The sequence below is a fragment of the Cucurbita pepo genome, chromosome 10 (genome assembly GCF_057944985.1).
Source record: "Cucurbita pepo subsp. pepo isolate OVF chromosome 10, ASM5794498v1, whole genome shotgun sequence".
NCBI classification, from domain to species: Eukaryota; Viridiplantae; Streptophyta; class Magnoliopsida; order Cucurbitales; family Cucurbitaceae; genus Cucurbita; species Cucurbita pepo.
In genome coordinates, this window is record NC_141807.1 from 4,793,824 (window position 1) to 4,812,809 (window position 18,986).

At 36.9% G+C, this 18,986-nt stretch overlaps 4 protein-coding genes and 1 non-coding gene across 11 annotated transcripts; 4 read left to right on the plus strand and 1 right to left on the minus strand.

Annotated features, from left to right (window-relative positions):
* The first annotated feature begins 2,027 nt into the window (after positions 1 to 2,027).
* LOC111804263 (putative membrane-associated kinase regulator 4) lies at positions 2,028 to 3,637 on the plus strand. Its single transcript, XM_023689000.2, has one exon. It carries the CDS (start codon positions 2,148 to 2,150, stop codon positions 3,222 to 3,224), a length of 1,077 nt encoding a protein of 358 aa, XP_023544768.2. The 5' UTR covers positions 2,028 to 2,147; the 3' UTR covers positions 3,225 to 3,637.
* A 2,420-nt stretch (positions 3,638 to 6,057) lies between these two features.
* On the minus strand, positions 6,058 to 10,428 carry LOC111804366 (ankyrin repeat-containing protein ITN1). 6 transcript variants are annotated; one of them, XM_087127380.1, is made up of 6 exons: positions 10,353 to 10,404; positions 10,195 to 10,241; positions 9,608 to 9,745; positions 9,218 to 9,545; positions 8,250 to 8,659; positions 6,058 to 7,403 (listed from the first exon to the last, which is right to left on the minus strand). In XM_087127380.1, exons 3-6 carry the CDS (start codon positions 9,689 to 9,691, stop codon positions 6,579 to 6,581), a joined length of 1,647 nt encoding a protein of 548 aa, XP_086983506.1. In that variant the 5' UTR covers positions 9,692 to 9,745; positions 10,195 to 10,241; positions 10,353 to 10,404; the 3' UTR covers positions 6,058 to 6,578. The 6 variants fall into 6 exon arrangements, with proteins under 6 accessions (XP_086983506.1, XP_023544904.1, XP_086983507.1 ...); XM_023689136.2 differs by having other exon boundaries at positions 9,218 to 9,745; positions 10,042 to 10,241; positions 10,353 to 10,428; XM_087127381.1 differs by having other exon boundaries at positions 9,218 to 9,500; positions 10,195 to 10,418.
* A 1,005-nt stretch (positions 10,429 to 11,433) lies between these two features.
* LOC111804368 (putative pectate lyase 4) lies at positions 11,434 to 15,325 on the plus strand. The gene is made up of 5 exons (XM_023689143.2): positions 11,434 to 11,824; positions 13,196 to 13,547; positions 13,615 to 13,825; positions 13,910 to 13,978; positions 15,056 to 15,325. The coding sequence occupies exons 1-5, from the start codon at positions 11,698 to 11,700 to the stop codon at positions 15,290 to 15,292; spliced, it is 996 nt and encodes a 331-aa protein (XP_023544911.2). The 5' UTR covers positions 11,434 to 11,697; the 3' UTR covers positions 15,293 to 15,325.
* Positions 15,326 to 15,545: 220 nt separating this feature from the next.
* Positions 15,546 to 15,619, plus strand: TRNAV-AAC (transfer RNA valine (anticodon AAC)). The gene has a single exon. It is a non-coding gene; the product is annotated as a tRNA-Val (tRNA).
* An 886-nt stretch (positions 15,620 to 16,505) lies between these two features.
* Positions 16,506 to 18,522, plus strand: LOC111803132 (protein SODIUM POTASSIUM ROOT DEFECTIVE 3). 2 transcript variants are annotated; one of them, XM_023687416.2, is made up of 4 exons: positions 16,512 to 16,937; positions 17,091 to 17,319; positions 18,019 to 18,094; positions 18,197 to 18,522. In XM_023687416.2, exons 1-4 carry the CDS (start codon positions 16,585 to 16,587, stop codon positions 18,367 to 18,369), a joined length of 831 nt encoding a protein of 276 aa, XP_023543184.2. In that variant the 5' UTR covers positions 16,512 to 16,584; the 3' UTR covers positions 18,370 to 18,522. The 2 variants fall into 2 exon arrangements, with proteins under 2 accessions (XP_086983574.1, XP_023543184.2); XM_087127448.1 differs by lacking the exons at positions 18,019 to 18,094; positions 18,197 to 18,522 and adding an exon at positions 17,595 to 17,976 and having other exon boundaries at positions 16,506 to 16,937.
* The last annotated feature ends 464 nt before the right edge of the window (positions 18,523 to 18,986 follow it).

Here is an 18,986-nt window from a genome sequence, read left to right on the forward strand (position 1 = left end):
AGCTGTTGGCCAATGTGCTTAAAGAGACCCACTGCCTATTATTTGCTTACCACGTGACACCACTTCTTTCAATTATGTACTTCTTTTTAAACTATTATTATTTCAATTATGTACTTCTTTTTAAACTATTATTATTATCTTTCTTCGTACCGGGAAGACTAAGGTGTTACTTATTCTAGGTCGTCTCGGTTGATCACTATTTAATTTAATCGAAAGGGATGACAGAGAAGGTGAGTAATTAATTAATTAATCAAACCCCAAAGGAAGATCTGATCTTCCGACATGTTGACCAGGTCAAAACAAGGAGCCCCATATGCCCTGGATTGATAAGCCCTATGCAAATTATATATATATTTCTCTGATGTTCATATATGGGAAGCAGGCAATAAATAACTATATGTCCATAAATTTTGTTGTTGGGGGAACAGACATTTCAAGTTAAATATCACATTCCCAATATTTGAAAATATTATAAAAAGCATAGTGTTTCGTGTACGTCGAAAACTTACCCAACAAAAAAATATTGTTACCTTAAGACTATTATAACTATACTCGTCGTTCTTTAGGGTTTTGGTCGTCAACTCCAGTATTATCAGGTCACTAATTTTTTTAACCTTTTGAAGAGGGGTTTATGTAGCGAACAACTGAATGCAGCTTTGTTATCGTATATACCACTGAGGACGGTAAACAAATCTACCAGAACTTTATGCAGCTTGAGATTTAATTTCATATATAGGTAAGTATGCACTAAAATGTTGAATCTATTCAACCTTAGCAATAGTTTTAAAAAAATAAATTTAATTCCCGATTGGGCCTCTAAGTTTAGAGCATGAGATTTATACACATGGCTGAATTTCTGTCAATAAATAAATAAAAACAAAAAGTTGCTTGTCTCTTTCACCCACATCTTAGTCCTTGGAAGTATTCATTGCATGAATATATGTGTGTATGCATTAAAAAAAAATTACAGATATAAAATAATATAAAATCGTAATTTCAACTTTTTATATTTCTGACACATTTTCTTCAAAAAGGAAAAAAGGCAAATCTTCCTGACCTTCCTAAAATGATTATTCCATGTAAAAAAAATAATTAATCTTTTTAGGCGAAATAATTACACTATTTAGACATAATGGATTTAAATAATTTTACTTCAAATTTTAGAGAGAAAAAATTGATAAACAATTAATTTTCACGTGAATTGTCATATTTTATTTTTCTTCTTTTTCAAAATTATTGTGGTAAATTTATCATATGATATTTTTCAAAAATTTAAAAAGTTTGGGATTAAATTGCGATAAGAAATCTGTGGTTTTTTTTTCTTTCTCTAACGAGATTGTGGACAATTTCTTAAAAAATTTATCAATAATTTTATAAGAGAAAATATATGTGTATATATAGGTGATGATACATATGGATGTTCATCGAAGAAGATCTTTGTTTTAAAAGTGAAGAAATAACTCATAGAATTGATGTCCTCTTAATTTGAACATCCAATATCAAAAAAAGAAATATATAACTAGGAGTATACACGAATTTGGTTGAATTTTTTTGGATTAATTAGAAATTTTGAGTGGGTAACTCGAGCAATCTGAATAAAGTTCATAATTTAATTTACTCTCTATTTTCAGATTGAGTTAGATTGACTTGTCCACTTTTCCTTTTTAATTATCTAAAAAATAATACATATTCATAATTCATGTTATATTAAGAACTAAAATTTAATGAAACTTAATTATCAAACATTCATAAGTCATAAGACATTACTAATATCGGTTACAAACGTCAGATATTTTTCATCTTAGTAATAATCATAAAAATAGTTAAATACAGTTGGGTTGATTGAGTTGACCTGACCAAAAAATGTCAAGTACGATGATATAATAATTTAATCCATTATGTCTGATCAAAATTTTTAAAAAAATAATAAATAAACTCAAAATATTATTTTATTTTCACTTTGGGAATGAAAAAAGAAAAAACATTATATTAACTCTGAAGTTTGAACCCGCAGAAAGAAAATTTGAATTTGCTAATAAAACTCGACAATCTCTCACTTCTGGGCTGCCCTCTCTCTCTCTCTCTCTCTCTCTGTCTCTCCGCCGCCGCAAACATCCCCTCCACCCTCTCTCCGTCGTCATATCGCCATGGCCACCACCGAAGCTCCATTCACCGCCGCTGCTGCAGAAGAAGACTACATTGACATGGAACTCACCTCTTCCCCTTCTTCCAACTCATTCAGCTATTCCATTAGATCCTCACCGCCACCGCTACCGCCGGCGAGAGATTTCGAGTTCCAAATCCAAACGACATCATTTTCCGGCGAAACAGAGCCGACAACTTCACCAGCCGACGATCTCTTCTACAAAGGTAAATTACTTCCACTCCACCTCCCTCCCCGTTTACAAATGGTTCAAAACCTCCTCCATAGCCCCAACTCCCATAACCCATCAAGAAAAAACAAATCTTTCCCAGAAAATTTTCAGATTCCTTTCATCGCCATTAAAGCTCCACCTCACGAGTCCTGCAATTTCTCACCCACTGAGTCATCCAGAGCGAGTTGCGAGCTGAACCCAGATGAGTATTTGTTGAGATTTAGAGGAGAAATTAAGGATTTTGTTGGAAACCCACCAAGAAAATCATGGTCGAACAAAGTTAAGCAATTGAAACAATCCTCACAGGCTTATTTCAAGGCATTGTTTGGGAAATCTCCTTGTTCTACTAAATCCTTGTTCAATGAAGAAACAGAGTGCAGTTTCAAGAACAGGGTAAGCTCAGGGAAGTTCATTAACAAAACCCCTTTTGGTAGAATCGATTACAACAAATGGAAGGTTCAAACTACTTTCATAGAGAAGGAAAAAACAGAGGAATTTTCTGGTAGCTCTTTGAACATGAACAACAATCACAGAAGGTCATTTTCAGGTGCCATTCAGACAGCATCTTCTTCATGTTCTTCGTGTTCTTCGTGTTCTTGTTCTTGTTCAAGCTCATCTTCAGGTTCTTCATCTCTGTCATCATCATTTTCGTTTAAGAGAAGCAACAGTGCAAATTCAGAGATAGAGAGGTCCATAGAAGGGGCAATCGCTCACTGTAAACAGTCCCAGAAGGTGTTGGATAATTCAAGGAAAAGGGAAGCTGAATCTTCACCAGAAACGTGTTGTATCTCTGTTTCAAAGGTTTTGCCTTGTGGGAATCAGAAAAGTTATGAACTTTGCAGGATTTGATGAATGGATACTCTGTTTTTGTTCTTCAATGGAGGGTCTGCTGAGTTTGATTGTGCATTTGAAGTAGCTGAGAAAGATGAACAGAAGCTTAACGATGGAGATTCAGATTTAGGAGGACGACGAAGAAGATGAAGAAGAAAGTTGTTCTAAATCATTCGATGTGGGAGAATTGTATAGTTGTTTGAGTTGCATCAAAATGTTTTATTTTACTCTACTTTTCGGTTTGGGTTAGGTTGAATTTTTAGAAAATCGAAAACTTGGGTCAATTCGTGGGTTGAGTTACAACCCTAAGGTTGGATTGTAAACTCTATTCGACTTGCTCGAATCACCAAACTAACCAACCTTACTGTAAAGGACACTAGCCCTTTGTTCCAATGTAGTAATGTGTTTAATAAGATAGAATTCCAATTTAATTTTTTCTTTTATTAGAAGATAAAATTTATAATATATTTTTAACTAGTTGAATTATGCTCAAGTTGATACTATATTCTTAATTTTTAATTTAATTTTAATTGTACCTATATGATGTCCCACATTGGTTGGGGAGAACAAAACATGTTTATAAGGGTGTGGAAACCTTCCCTAGAAGACGCGTTTTAAAGCCTTGAGGGAAGCCCGAAAGAAAAAGCCTAAAGAGGACAATATCTGTTAGCGGTGGATTTGGGTTGTTACAAATGGTATCAGAGCGAGACACCAAACGATGTGTCAGCCTTCTCGCTGTTCCTTGAAGGGAGTAGACACGAGGCGGTGTGCTAAGGACGCTGGGCCCTAAAGGGGGTGGATTGTGATGTCTCACATTAGTTGGGGAGAACAAAACACCAGTGTGGGGAAACCTTCCCCTGGTAGACACGTTTTAGAGGACAATATCTGCTAGCGGTGGATTTGGACGTTACGGTCTATATATATTTTTATTTGTTTATTTATTATTTATATATTTTCTGATTTATTTACAGTTTTTTATTTTTAGAAACAGCAGAAGCAAACAAAAGAAAAAAAAAACCAATTTTTTCTTTTTTGCCTATTAATAAAATATAAGATTTGATTGATTCTGAGCCTCCATAACATTTTGTTCTCTAAAATCATCTCAATTCATGCTTCTAGACTTCGACCCAAACCAAGCTCGTTAAATATCATTATTTATACGTATATTATCATCATAGTCATAGCTCAACGGGTTAATGTATATATTTTCGATAAATAAGTCAAAAGATTCGAATTCTCGAGCGATCTCACTCAATATTGGAAAAGAAAACCACATTTTTTGAAATAGTACACGGGTTAAAATCGAGATAGGTTTACTCTTTCGAAAACTAAAAACAAAATCGTTATCGGAGTAGTAGGTTTGGTAATGTGTTTGAAGGGAGGAAGGGATGTGTGTTGTGAATAATGGTATTATTGGGAGCAGCCAAGGCAGAAGAACATGTGGAGAGTGTCAGATAATATAAGGTTCAAAGCATCTCAACATTATTTTCTTTCCCTTTCCTCTCATCCAATGTTCCTACGAACGATCGTTAACTCAACTCGTATAGATATCAGACTCTTTGGTTTCGTGTTTTAAAATAGGTCAAAGTCGAAGACTATTTATCGATGCTAAGAGCTTGTCTTGAAGACGTATGTTACTAGTATTGTTTGTGACTATAAAGACGTTATCGTCACTGTGAAATCTCATGTCGGTGGAAACCTCTTCCTGATAGATGCATTTTAAAATCGTGAGACTGAAGGCAATACGTAATAGGCCAAAGTAGACAATTGCTGCTAGCGATGAACTTGAACTGTTACAATTGGTATCAAAGTTAGACACCAGACGGTGTACCAATGAACGCACTGGGCTCATATCGGTTGGAGAGGGGAATCAAGCATTCCTTATAGAGGTGTGGAAACCTCTCCCTAGTAGACACGTTTTAAAACTGTGAGGCTGACGACGATACGTAATAGGCAAAAGTGGACTATATCTACTAGCGGTGGGTTTGGACTATTATAGTGGTATCAGAGCCAGACATCGGACGATGTCCTCAAGGGAGTTGATTGTGAGATCCCACATCGGTGGAAACCTCATTCTAACATACACGTTTTAAAATCGTAAAGCTGACGACAATACGTAACGAGTATTCCGATTTTCTCAGTAGAACAAAAGCATTCACGTGTGTTTACTCGTTTCCCTAGCCTATTCCATCCACAGAGCTGAGCCCCAAGAAGCTGTCCCACACACTTTTTGAAGGTTAATTTTTACTTCATGGTCAAAAGGTACGGTACAAAGGTTCATTCATCCTTGAAAAAAGTGTAAAAAGTTTTCGGAGTCATGTGTTTATAATCTCTTTAAAAAATTCAGCTTTTTGCTAACCACATCTATTACTTTTCATGAGGTCGGAGGCTCCATGTTTCCGTCTCTTTGTCAAAGACGTGTTGTTTATGGTCGCATGTCGAGTTCCTAGTCATACTTGTCCAAGACGTGTTGTTCATAGCCGCATACCCGTTCTAAACCCTTTTTACATACTTTCACCTTAGATAGGTTTTAACCATTTCATGTTGTGTCAATATAGAAATATAAGACCATTCACCAAAATCATGTCACACACGCAAGAGCTAAAATGACCCAAAATGTACTCAAGGCTCAAGCATATGCCGAAGTTGCTCGCGAAGCTTGAATTTCTCACGACTAACTTGTTCGTTGGGTTAGAACAAGTGTTACACAATCGCTATCTCATTGCTGCAAAAGCGCGATTGTGGCATTGAGCATGCAAGATCTTGGGGTCGAGTCCCTAGTCGGCGACACACGTGTCGCATGGCCAACCTCAGAGTAATATCTCACATCTAAAATTTAGAAAAAAAGATATAAACGAAAAGGCTTTGAAGACATTTAGACATTAGTATTGTCAAAATTGAATCTTCAGCCTTCACTGACAACTAACTAGCTTCTTCATGAAAAGTAAGAACAAAAGGAAGGTACAAAATTTCACTTTACAAGCAAGCAATCCTCTTCACTAATTTTTTTTTTTTTTTTTTGCTTTTTTACATTTTCTTTTAGTCATGAACAACAGATACTCTATGAATTAATTACATTAGAAGAAAGGTATGCATAAGCTATTTATGGATGATATTTCGAGCTGGCTTGGACGATTCAGTACGCCATCCAAGAAATCTTAACCCAAAGGCCCTTAGGATCATCAGATATGTTTCATCATCTGTTCAAGAAACGACTGCATCAAAGAGGAATGATGGTCTGAAAATGGGAACCTGGAGTAGTAGTACACTATTACATCCTCTGGCACAGCACAAGTACCCCCTAGCTGCTGAACTGCAATGGGGCGGGTGATTTTTCGGCATAACCGTGTTCGAAACGTCGGGAGGATCATATCAAATGGCATAGATTGGGTTTACTTCTGAATCAGACTCTGAATGACGCCATGAATTGGTTCCACTCCTCATAATCTTCATCTTTTTTCTCACCCTTCTGATGCGTTTGGACTTGATCACGTAGTATGTCATGGCACCTAGAATGCCAGCCATTGTTACACCACCAATGATGGAAATAAGAACAGCTGCCCATCTGTTACGCCGACCAACCACAATAAAAGATGAAGAAATAAATGCTATTGTAGTGCAGACGGATGCCAACCACATTAACTTATTGATCACTTCCACGACTCGTCTCTCTGATTTCGTCTCTCCTCTCACGACTGTTATTTGTACTACAACGACTGCCAAGGATGTGAACAAGGCAATGGCATTGAATATGAAGAACACTTTGAATGATGGACTGCCAACCATCACAGCCATTCCAGTAATATCGTCGCCACCCGGAACCGTGAAAATTGCTGCGAATGCAACTGTTGCAAAGAGCACAGCAACGACTGTGATCGAGTTGGTTGCGTTGTTTATTCCAGCTCTATGGAGCTTCCGGAGTTCCTTTGCAATCCCATTCATGTTTCGGTTCGTCTTGCGAGCTTGTTCAAGCTGATTATGGACATCCTTTTTTATCTCTGTCACTGTTTGTCTTAGCTCATCTCGTGGTTTGTTGAGATCAGTTGCGCATAATGCCCCACAACGTGCGAAGCATTCTTTTATCTCTGAGGTTTCTTCAGATAGCGGAAGTCCTTCGGCTATGTCATAAGCTGTTTTAAGGTCTCTAGTCAATGCATTCACATTCGTGTCCCGAACGAGTACTAATTCATTGACAATCTGCAAGGGATTATAAATATTCATGAGAGCTAGCTCATAACAAGTTTGCAATAATATTATTTGTCAAAGATCATTCGACATCCAAAATGGTTCTGCTAAAAAAATTTAGAATGATTCTTCCACGCTCACAAAAAATCAGCTAGTGAATAAAACATACCATCAGTGTTCTTAGAAACAGAAAGTTATGCTCATACAAGTTCAAATAAGAACCTAGCAGAAAAGACCTCTAGAAATCCCTCATCCAATCATGTTTACAGATTCTGGACCAGGCTAAGCCCTGGAAAATTTGGTGAACAGAAATATTGTGTGTTAGGAGGCTCTACCTAAGGCAGTTTTCTTTATCCTGAACTATATGTAAAGCTGTTATCCTTGTGCCACCATGGGGTTACAAGTATCCATGCACGCTTAGGCTTGACCGGGACATTCGACAAGTATCCATGTACGCTTAGGCTGTTATCCTTGTGCCAGCCTTGGGGTTACAAGCAAATTCTGTCAAAAGCAGTTGCTAATAGTTTGTACTTGTGTCATGCACGGTTAGGATAATAAGGCAAACTCGATACATGACTTCAGCTGCCTGATAATTGGTTAAATAGACTTAAGTTACTTCAAACTACCTGATATACTAAGTTACTATTGAGTTCCTGCTGACCTGAGTTGAACTTGGTCTCTGACATGATCATTCATATATATATACACTTTCTTATGCCCAACCATGTGCTCAAACTCAATTGAAAAACTAAAAACCAAAACAAGAAAGTCAAACAATATCCAACTCATAAGCATGGATGGTCAAATATGAAAAACATATGACTGAACGTAATTACTTTTTGTAATACCAATGGATACCTCTGCCCTCCTTTTCCTGGTTGCAACATGTAATGCAGTATTGCCGAACCTGTCAGGAAGCATGACAAGGGCTGGATCTGCATTAAGAAGCAGCTTCACCACTTCACAGCTGGTTCCTTTTACAGCCATATGCAATGCTGTCTGCCCTTTCTTGTCATTCCTCCTAGCCAGTTGTGGATCTTTGCGAAGCAAAGCTTTCACGATTTCAACATGCCCTTGTCGAGCAGCTAAATGTAATGCATTCTTCCCGTTGGACCTCGGTATCTCGAGCGAGCTAGAATCTGTTGAAAGCAACACATTGACTACTCCGATATGGCCTCTTGTAGCAGCAGAAATAATAGGAGTTGCATTTGATTGGCCAACTGTTTTACTCAATCGTGGATCGTGGTTTAACAATACCTGGACGATGGCTGCAAAAGATACTTTCTGAGTTTAACTGAAACTACATCATGCAGATGTTCATGAAGGTACGACACCGAATCTTGGTAAAAAAAACGTCAACCTATCTTATTAAAAACTATAACAGAATCATCCAAATCATGCTTGCTTGCTCAAAATTTATTGGGGTCCCTAGTTTCTTAAAAGAGTTCTTATTTCTACTGAAAGTAGTCAATTATAGACTAGGCAGCACTCAACTGAAAATGTGGCACGATTTAAGGAAAGTAGGATCCATATTTCTTGATTGAATGTCTACACTATCCTTCAGTCCATTTATTGAAAAAGCAGCAGAACATGAGCTTCAAAACAAGAATGAAGCAATAGATTAGTGGATCCACAACGAATATTGGTCGATCAGGACTGTTGGAATGGTACGAGTTCGTGGATTACTACTTTCCCAATAAGATTATGCAATGAAAACTCAATTCAACAATAAATACACGCAGCAAAACCTGTCATGAAGGACAAACTTGGAGTAACAAAAATGACAGAAACAAATGAAAGAAGCTTATATTGGAGCAGTAATATACCTTCATGACCTTGACTAGCAGCAATATGAAAAGGATCAAAACCAGACCTATTCTTCATAGTCATGCCCTCCTCTGTGGAATACTGCAACAGCTCCTTCACAATATCTAAATGCCCCTTCTCGGCAGCAGTAAACAACGGCGTCTCCCCCAACTCATTCACCTCATTCACAATAGCAGACCTTATCTCTGCAACCTCAGCATCAAAATCTGCTCCACTCAGAGTTCCAACCATCTGAGCATCAATTTCACCCAAAATCTGTCTCACAGCAGTCAAATCACCCCTCTGCACCGCCAAATGCAGCTCAGTGTCATTGTGTCTGCCTGTCACCTGCTTCACATACTTCTTCTTATCGAACCTCTTCCCAGAATTGGATAAAACCAGAGACTTACTGGAGTTCGATACGAGCAACGTCTTCCCTGAACTGGACAGCACCAAACTCGGCGTCGTCGGAGAAGGCGGAGGCTGCAGCTCATACAGACAGCTAGTGCTGGACGAAAGCCGCAGCCCTGACTCCAGGTCCCTCACGCCTAGTACCAAAAAAAAAAACCACAAGAAGATTCAATCAAAGTCATTCCTATATCCTAAATAATAACAAATGAATATAATGTTGTGCCCTAAAATCCGCAATGGGCAATGCGGTAACCGTAGCATCAAAATGAATGCAACTTCTTGCTATTCATCAATACCATTAAACCATAAAGCAATTAAGAAAAAGGAAAAAGAACGAAATTAAACGCCAATCTCAATCATTCTTCCAACCAATGCTGATATCGATAATGCAAGAAACAGCAAAACAATCACAAAAGCCACATTGCTCTAGTACCTTGACGTTCGAATTTCTCAGGAAACTCGTCGATGAATCGGCGTATAACAATCATTTCAGCACCAAAAAGGTTCTAAAAAGAGAGAGAGAGAGAGAGAGAGAGAGAGAGAAAACGAGTAAGAACAAATGGAATTGATTATAAACAAAGAATACCTGTTTTGATTCCAAACCCCATGGGTGAAATTCAAGGAAAGCCAACCCTACAAAATCACCATTGTTAGAAGAATTTTATTTAGATTTCTATGAAGAAGGAAAAGAGATTTCATGGACATTCAAAAAGAGAGGGAAGATCGGGGGAACGAAGGCTTCACCGATGAGGGTAGAGAGAGAGAAGAGAGAGAAATTGGGCGCGAGGTTTCGGCTCTTGAAATAGACGACGAAGGCGAGCTCATAAAAAATAAAAAAATAAAAAAATAAAAAAAAAATGAAGCTGGTGGGGCCCACATTCAAATTCGCCACGTCAGATTTTTCTTTTCTTTTTCTTTTCTTTTCTTTTTATTTGTCCGTTCCTTGTGGGTTGAATTTTCCCGCGGGAATATAAACAAAACTATTTTCCAACTGTCACATTATCTTTAAAACTCAATTTCGATTTGTTTTTTTTTTCTATTAATAATATTATTAAGTTATTTAAATTAAATTTATTATCATTTTTTTAATTGCTCCATATTATACTTTTCAAATTGCATTGAACTACACAAAATTGGGTTAATTTATAATATTTATGTTCTTCAAGGGTTTGACTGTAAAAATCAAAAAATATTTAAGGACTTCACTGCAAAATGCCCTAAATTTTGGGGAGAAATTGACCAAATTTCATGGGTCAAAAAGTGGCACTTCATGGTTTAGTATTTGACAACTCTTTGTCAACTCATCCTAACTCGTTACAGCTCGATTAATTTAAACATTATATTTTTTTCTTTCTAAAAGTTATAATATAGAATATAAAAAAATTATAACCTTAAATCGAACCACTACTTGAAAATAAATAAAATAAAAATATATATTTTAATATTTTAATTGTCCATCAATGATTATCTACCAACCTTTTAATATTACTTTAAAAAGTTCACGACTATTTTTGAAACGTTGTATTAATAATAAATTTATTTTTAAAATTTTTTAAAAAATTAAATGTATTTTTAAAATTCTTTAAAAAGTTTTAAAATATTTTTTAAATTACAAAAAAAAAAAAAAGTTTTATTGGTATTTTTTAAGTTCTTAAAAAATTCCAAAAAGTTTTTTTTTTTAATTTAAAAGTATTAATGAAAATTAACAAAAAAAAAAAAAAATTAAAAGCTATTTTTTTTATTTATTTTAAAAAATAAATAATATTTTAAGAAAATTAATATATATATATTTTATCCATTTAAAAAAATAAGGAATACTTTTGAACGCAAGGTAGAAGACGATGACCTTTTTCCAGAGAGGAGAAAGGGCTCAAAGCCCCCCTCCACCATAACCGACCATTCAGCTTTCACTGCAACAATTTTTACAGGCAAGCTTTGATCCGATCCGATCCGATCCCATTAAAAGCTCCAAAGCCCATGATCACCGCTAGCATCTCAACCATGGCGTAAATGCCTCTCGACCTACCAACGCTCATTCTCTCCCCATTAAATATAACCCATTTCTCGGAACTCTGCCCCGACAGTCAAGATGGAATCCTTGCCCTACGCCCACGTTGATTCGAGCCTTCGAGCCCTCGCCGGTCAGGCCGAGGGCTTTGGCCGTTCTGCCATTGGTGGTCTTTATGGCTCTGTTTATTGTGTCACTAATTTAGCAGGTCGTATTTTCTTTATCCCATTTTTTATGTATTTGGTTTGATTGTTTGATGTTGGGATTGGAATTTAATTAGTTGTTGAGACTTTCTTACATTAGGCACATGAATGATCTCTAAGTTCTCTCTTGTTTGGCTTTGTTTTTGGTTATTTTCCCTTTTTTGTATGCTTTGTTAGGCGAGTGGGGGGAAGAACTCATGTTTTTGTTGAGAAATTTAGCAATCATAAGGGCTAGGGAGTTGGATTTTGGATTCTGCATTCTTTACCTATGCCTTGTTGAGATGTATTCATGAGTTTGTGAGATCCCACGTCGATTGGAGAGGGGAACGGGTATGGAAATCTCTCCCTAGGGGACGCGTTTTTAAAATTTTGAAGGGAAAGCCCTAAGAGGACAATATTTGTTAGGGGTGGGCTTGGGTTGTTACCAATGGTATCAGAGCCATCAACATTGAGCCCCAAAGGGGGAGGATTGTGAAATCCCACATTGATTGGAGAGGGGAACGAAATATTTCTTACAAGGGTATGGAAACCTCTCTGTGATATCCCACATCGGTTGGAGAAGGGAACGAAACATTCTTTATAAGGGTGTGGAAACTTCTTTCTAGCAAACGCATTTTAAAAACCTTGAGGAGAAACCTAGAAGAGAAGACCCAAAGAGGACGAAACATTCTTTATAATGGTGTGGAAACTTCTCTCTAGCAGACGCGTTTTAAAAACCTTGAGGGAAAATTCAGAAGAGAAAATCCAAAGATGAGAATATCTGCTAACAGTGAGTTTGGGCTGTACAAATGGTATCAAAGCCTGACATCGGGCTGTGTGCCAACGAGGACGCTAGGCCCTGAAGGGTGTGAATTGTGAGATCCCACATCAGTTGGAGAGAGGAACGAAGCATTCTTTATAAAGGTGTGGAAACCTCTCCCTAGCATACGCGTTTTAAAAACCTTGAAGGAAAACCTAGAAAAGAAAACTCAAAGATGACAATATTTGCTAACGGTGGGTTTGGGCTGTTACAAATGGTATCAAAGCCAGACACCGGGCGGTGTGCGAATGAGGACGTTGGGTCCTGAAGGGTGTGAATTGTGAGATTCCACATCAGTTGGAGAGAGGAACGAAGCATTCTTTATAAAGGTGTGAAAACCTCTCCCTAGCATACGCGTTTTAAAAACCTTGAAAGAAAACTCGGAAGAGAAAACCCAAAGAGGACAATATCCGCTAGTGGTGGGTTTAGGTTGTTACACTCTCCCTAGCGGATGCGTTGGGTATCTGCTAGTGGTGGGCTTGAGTTGTTACATATACACCGTATACATTACTTCTATTTAGTTCTGTCTTTCAGTTCTCTAAGAAATCTTTACATTAGTACTTTCTCATTGTTGTAGATGATGGTCCGGGATCGCTTAGGTTCGGGTGTCGTATGAAAGAGCCCCTTTGGATTATCTTTGAAGTTTCAGGCACAATTCACTTGTCGACATTTCTTAGCGTGTCATCGTATAAAACTGTAGATGGTCGTGGACAAAGGATAAAATTCACAGGAAAGGGATTGAGACTGAAAGAATGTGAGCATGTGATCATTTGCAATTTGGAGTTTGAAGGTGGTAGAGGTCATGATGTTGATGGAGTTCAAATCAAACCCAATTCAAAGCACATATGGATAGACCGTTGCAGCCTCCGAGACTATGATGATGGGTTGATTGATATCACCAGAGGAAGCACAGATATCACTATTTCTAGGTGATAGCAAGCTTCATCTAAGAGTTTTCTTGGTGCCTTAACAATCTAACATTGTGTTTATCTATAGGTGTCACTTCTCACAGCATGACAAGACGATGCTCATCGGAGCTGATCCATCCCACGTCGGCGATCGATGCATTCGTGTCACTATTCACCACTGTTTTTTCGATGGTACTCGGCAACGGCATCCTCGTGTTAGATTTGCTCAAGTGCATCTATACAATAATTACACCAGAAACTGGGGGATCTATGCTGTCTGTGCTAGTGTAGAATCACAGGTCTTGTTGATTTCACTTACATTTTAGTTTGAACTTCTCCAAAGATCACTGTGATTTGAGTTTGTTGCTTGCATTTTGAATCAGATATACTCTCAGTGCAACATATACGAAGCAGGAGAGAAAAAGGTGGCATTTAGATATCTAACTGAAAAGGTAAATTTGTTCTTTAGATTATGTCTTTAATCTAATCAATACGTGATAAGATTGGGAAACTTAAAAGGGTAAGGGCGTCTCTGAGATCCTACATCGGTTGGAGAGGGGAACGAAGCATTCTTTATAAGGGTGTGGAAGCCTCTCCCTAATAGACGAGTTTTAAAAATCTTGAGGGGAAGCCCGAAAGTGAAAGCCCAAAGAGGACAATACTTGTTAGCAGTGGGCTTGAGTTGTTACAAATGGTATTAAAGCCAGGTTCTGAGCGGTGTGCTAGCGAGGACGCTGAGCCCAGAAGGGGGTGGACATTGGGCGGTGTGCCAGCGACGACGCTGGACCCTGAAAGTGGCGGATGTTTGTAACAGCCCAAGCCTACCGCTAACAGATATTGTCCTCTTTGGGTTTTTTCTTTCGGGTGTCCCCTTAATGTTTTAAAACACGTTTGCTAGGGAGAGATTTCCACACCCTTATAAAGAATGTTTCGTTCCCCTCTCCAACCGAGATGGGATCTTACAATTTACCCCATTCGAGGTCCAGTATCCTCGCTGCCAGTCATTCCTCTCTCCATCGAATGCCGTAGCACCTTATGTCCTGACTAACTACTAAGACCCACATGATGAAATCACTTACACACATCATGTATCCGTTCCCGCTCGCCTAACCTCCTTTCTGCGATATATGATAACAATCAATGGCCTATTGTCTCTCTCTCTCTCTACTTGTTTGTCTGGCCATACATCTTTCTCACGGTCCCGGTAAGATCTCACATCAGTTGAAGAGGAAAACGAAGCATTTCTTATAAAAGTGTTTGAAACCTCTCCCCAACCACTAACAAACTCGTTTTAAAACCATGAGCCTAACGACGAGATGTAACAAGTCAAAACAAACAATGTTTATTAGAGGTGGGTTTAGACTATTACAAGCTTGGTTCATGCTTTCATTGCGCTCATTCATGACACACTAGTCCTGCATGTCTTCCAATGATTGGTTCATCCTTAAAAAGGACACATTCAAAAACAAAATGCCAACAACGGTACTAAACTGGAACCATGGTTGATATATGTCTGATATTATGTTCAGGCAGCAGACAAGGAAGAGCCATCAAGTGGGTGCATATGGTCCGACGGAGACTTGTTTGTAAATGGCACACAAAGCGGGCTGTCGGCGCCAACCGCCGGACCCAGCTCGTTTCATCCCTCACAACATTACACTGCCTGGACAGTGGAACCTCCAACGGATGCTCTGAAACAGATCCTCCAACTTTGTACTGGACGCCAAAACATCCAAAGCCCCACTGATCTGCCTCTTCTACCTTAGAAAATTATACAAATTACAATTTTGGTCCCTCAACTTTTATCTATTTTCATTTTCAAATTGTAACGGGTATGGTTTGAGTTTGGTAGTCTATATTAGTCGAGTTATTAAGTCATACAAACACCCCTCAAATCTAAGCAGGTTAATAAAACAATAATTTAATAGAATTTATTTTTATTTTTGTACGGAAGGAATTTAATTCAGGAAAATAAAAAATAAGTTACATATAATTAATGTTGTCTATCTATTCCAACATGGTGTCGTGGTGTAGTTGGTTATCACGTCAGTCTAACACACTGAAGGTCTCCGGTTCGAGTCCGGACGACGCCAATCTTTATTCTTTTTAAAAGAGTTTTATTATTTATAGTACTTACTGGTGAAAGTGTTTTGCTCTTATCTTAAATTACTGTCGTTTGGCTGTTTGAGGAGCATTAAATATGTGGGCTGTCATTTAAAACTACATGTCGTTCACAAGTTACCCAATAAAATGTCGTGACCAAATTTCCATAATGAATTTTTACCTCATTTATTATTATTATTTAAAAATTAATAATTGGTTGTTTGGAATATTTTATTTTAATTTTAATTTTATTCATAACCGTTGAGGACTGACGGAGTCCAAAATTAAATTTGTGGAACAGAGACTGTCCCCACTGTTTTTAAATGTTCACATTTTATTACCATAAATTCTTTACCTTACTCCCACCTGCCTCTCTCTCTCTCTTAATTTTTTACTCAAAATTGCAAAAAATAAAAAAAAATAATAAATTATATATATATATATATATATGTTAAATTACAAATTTGGTAGAAATTTAAATTTTAGTCCATTAATTTTTTTAAATTTATTAATATTATTTAAGCATTTAAAGTAATATTTAGAGCTTTCTTATTTTTTTAATATATATATCGGGAATGGGAAAGGTAGGCACGGAAAATTTTGCAAATAAAAACAAATATTAATATTAATTTATTTAAAAATATAAAAATAAGATTAATTGTTTAAACCTGCACACTGCAGACTCGTGATGCAAACTGGTTCCATTTATTTATTAAATTAAACACTAATTTTTTTTTTATAATAATATTAAGAATTTTGAATATAATATATAGATTTTTTTTTTATTATTAATTTAGAGTTATGAAATTTACCTCTCCCTTTTTACCACAACAGTAAAATCTCGGTTTCTCTCTCTTAATACGTTAAAAAAAAACAGCTTATTTGTTGTCTCTCTGAACCACAAACACTTTCAGTTTCACGGTTTTGAGTTATCCAAAAATCTCATCATCACATCATGAAAACCATCAACCTCTTGTGCGCCTCCCAAGCCTCCACCGCCGTCTCTCTTCCCACGGCGGAGCAACCCTCATCTACCCCCGCCGTCGGCAGAGCCATCGACCGCCACAACCCCATCATCGCCGACGGCAGAAGATCAGTCACCACTTCCAGAACTTTCCCCAACCCTCCATGCTCTTCCCAATACTCACCCATCAATCCTCTCCCTTACCACCAACTCCACCCCGCCGCCTCCGCCGCCGCCACCCCGAATCTCGCCGCCGACCAGATCCGCTCCGGCGGCTCTGCAACTCATAAGGGTCTGAAGAAGAAGAAGAAGGGTTCCTCTATTATTTCAACTGACTTTGTCAGGTTGGTCTTCGATCCTGTCGATTTCCTTTTAATTAATTTTTGGAATTTACATTTAATTTATTTTGTTTTTTTTATTATAATTATAATATGGATAATTTAATTCTGAATAATTGAAATATATAATGATTTTTATTTTTTGATTTTACGAGTTAGGTGGAGTTGTGCGAAGCCTAGTGATTTGGCTACACCACCTGGCTCGATGCGATACCTTTTGAACGACAAGTCGGTTCGTGATGGGTCGACGGATCGGCTTTCCACTTCCATCCTTTCAAGCCAAACTAACAACAAGCCTGATTCTGGAACTGAAAATCGGGACGAATCTAAACCAACGGCTGAGATTTTGTTGGAGGACGACTGCAAATCATCTCCACCGTCCAATCACGTTAGTAATTTTCACCCATCTTTTTATATATATATATATATATATATATATATATATATATATATATATTCAATTTATGTTTAATTTTAAAAATATTGATTTTTGTAATTTTAGGACACCGATTTAAAAGGTCATTGATTTTTGTATTTCTTTTTTTTAAAACCGTCAAACCATGCGACGTAGTGATCTTGACACGTTCACGATTAGTTTTACGGAAAACTCAAGCCTCAAATATATTTTTTTTGTCCGGCTTTTGTGCTTTCGTTGGATCTTAGGCGAGGTTTGTTTTCGCCAACGGAACATCACTTGGGCGGAATCCAAGTTTGTTTTGGGCACACACGCTACCTGCATGTGCATGTTCAATCGTCTTCGACCTAATCGACTTGCTTCTACACTAGACTAATTCATTCTACTCGATTTTGCCTCTACTCATGGCTAAAGTCTCTTAATGCAACGTCACATCCAATATCATTTTGGTTCTCAATCAACATGGTTCTGGTATCTTGGCGTCATCTCAAGTCACGGGGTGTCGCGTAATTTACTCAATGGGCCCTATATATAATCCACGTATTCATAAGGGCAACTTTTGTAATTTAAAAAAAAAAGGAATTCAATGATTTTGGAATCTAATTGTTTAAAGAAAAAAAAAAGGGAATCTTTTTTATTTATGTTTTAATTAATGTGATCTCTGATTCTCAGGTTGTGGTTTTGAGGGTATCATTGCATTGCAGAGGCTGTGAAGGAAAACTAAGGAAACATCTTTCCAAAATGGAAGGTAACCAATTAAAACATTATTATTATTTAAATTAAAATTTAGATTTTTGCGACGTTTTCGTGTAAATTCGTCGCTATAACCCTAATTGGTTTAAAAATGTAGGAGTGAACTCGTTCAATATAGATTTTGCAGCAAAAAAGGTGACGATAATGGGAAATATAACACCCGAGGGTGTGTTGGAAAGTGTATCGAAGGTAAAAAATGCTCAGTTTTGGCCATTTGCTAATCCGATTTCAAAACCTGATATGAATCCTCAACAAAATGTACCCGTTTAATCATTATGTACCCGTTTGATCATTATTTTATTTTGAGTTATTTTCTTTTAAATTTTAAGTTTATTGTTTAATAATGTAATTGGTAGAAATGCTATGACAATCTCAGCCATTATTTGAAAATATTATTAATTGATACCTTAGTTTTGTTCACAAGCTTAGTTTAGAAATTGATTAATTAGGAAATTAAAAAGGAAACAACCTATTTTCGTATATAATCTATTAAAAATAATTGATAAATATATTATTTAAAAAAATAATAATACAAATTTTATAATAATTTTAAAAAATATATTTAATTTTTTATTATAATATATATTAAAATTAAATTCCATTTTAATTAAATGACAGCAGGAGTTCACGTGATGCGATACAGGCCGTTGAGATGTGGAATAGTTCACTTCTTTATCCGCCAAGCTTGTTTGGACCATTCCCCATATCATTGCCCTCTCGAATGGTCATTTACTTCCAAAATAAAATGTATTTTTGTATCTCCTAAGAATAATAATACCTTAATTTCAAACTCACATACTCAATAATAATAATTATATATAAAAGATTTAAAAGAAAACGTTCGTCTTTTAAGTTGTAGGATAGGCATAAAAGCAGTCATCTCCGAT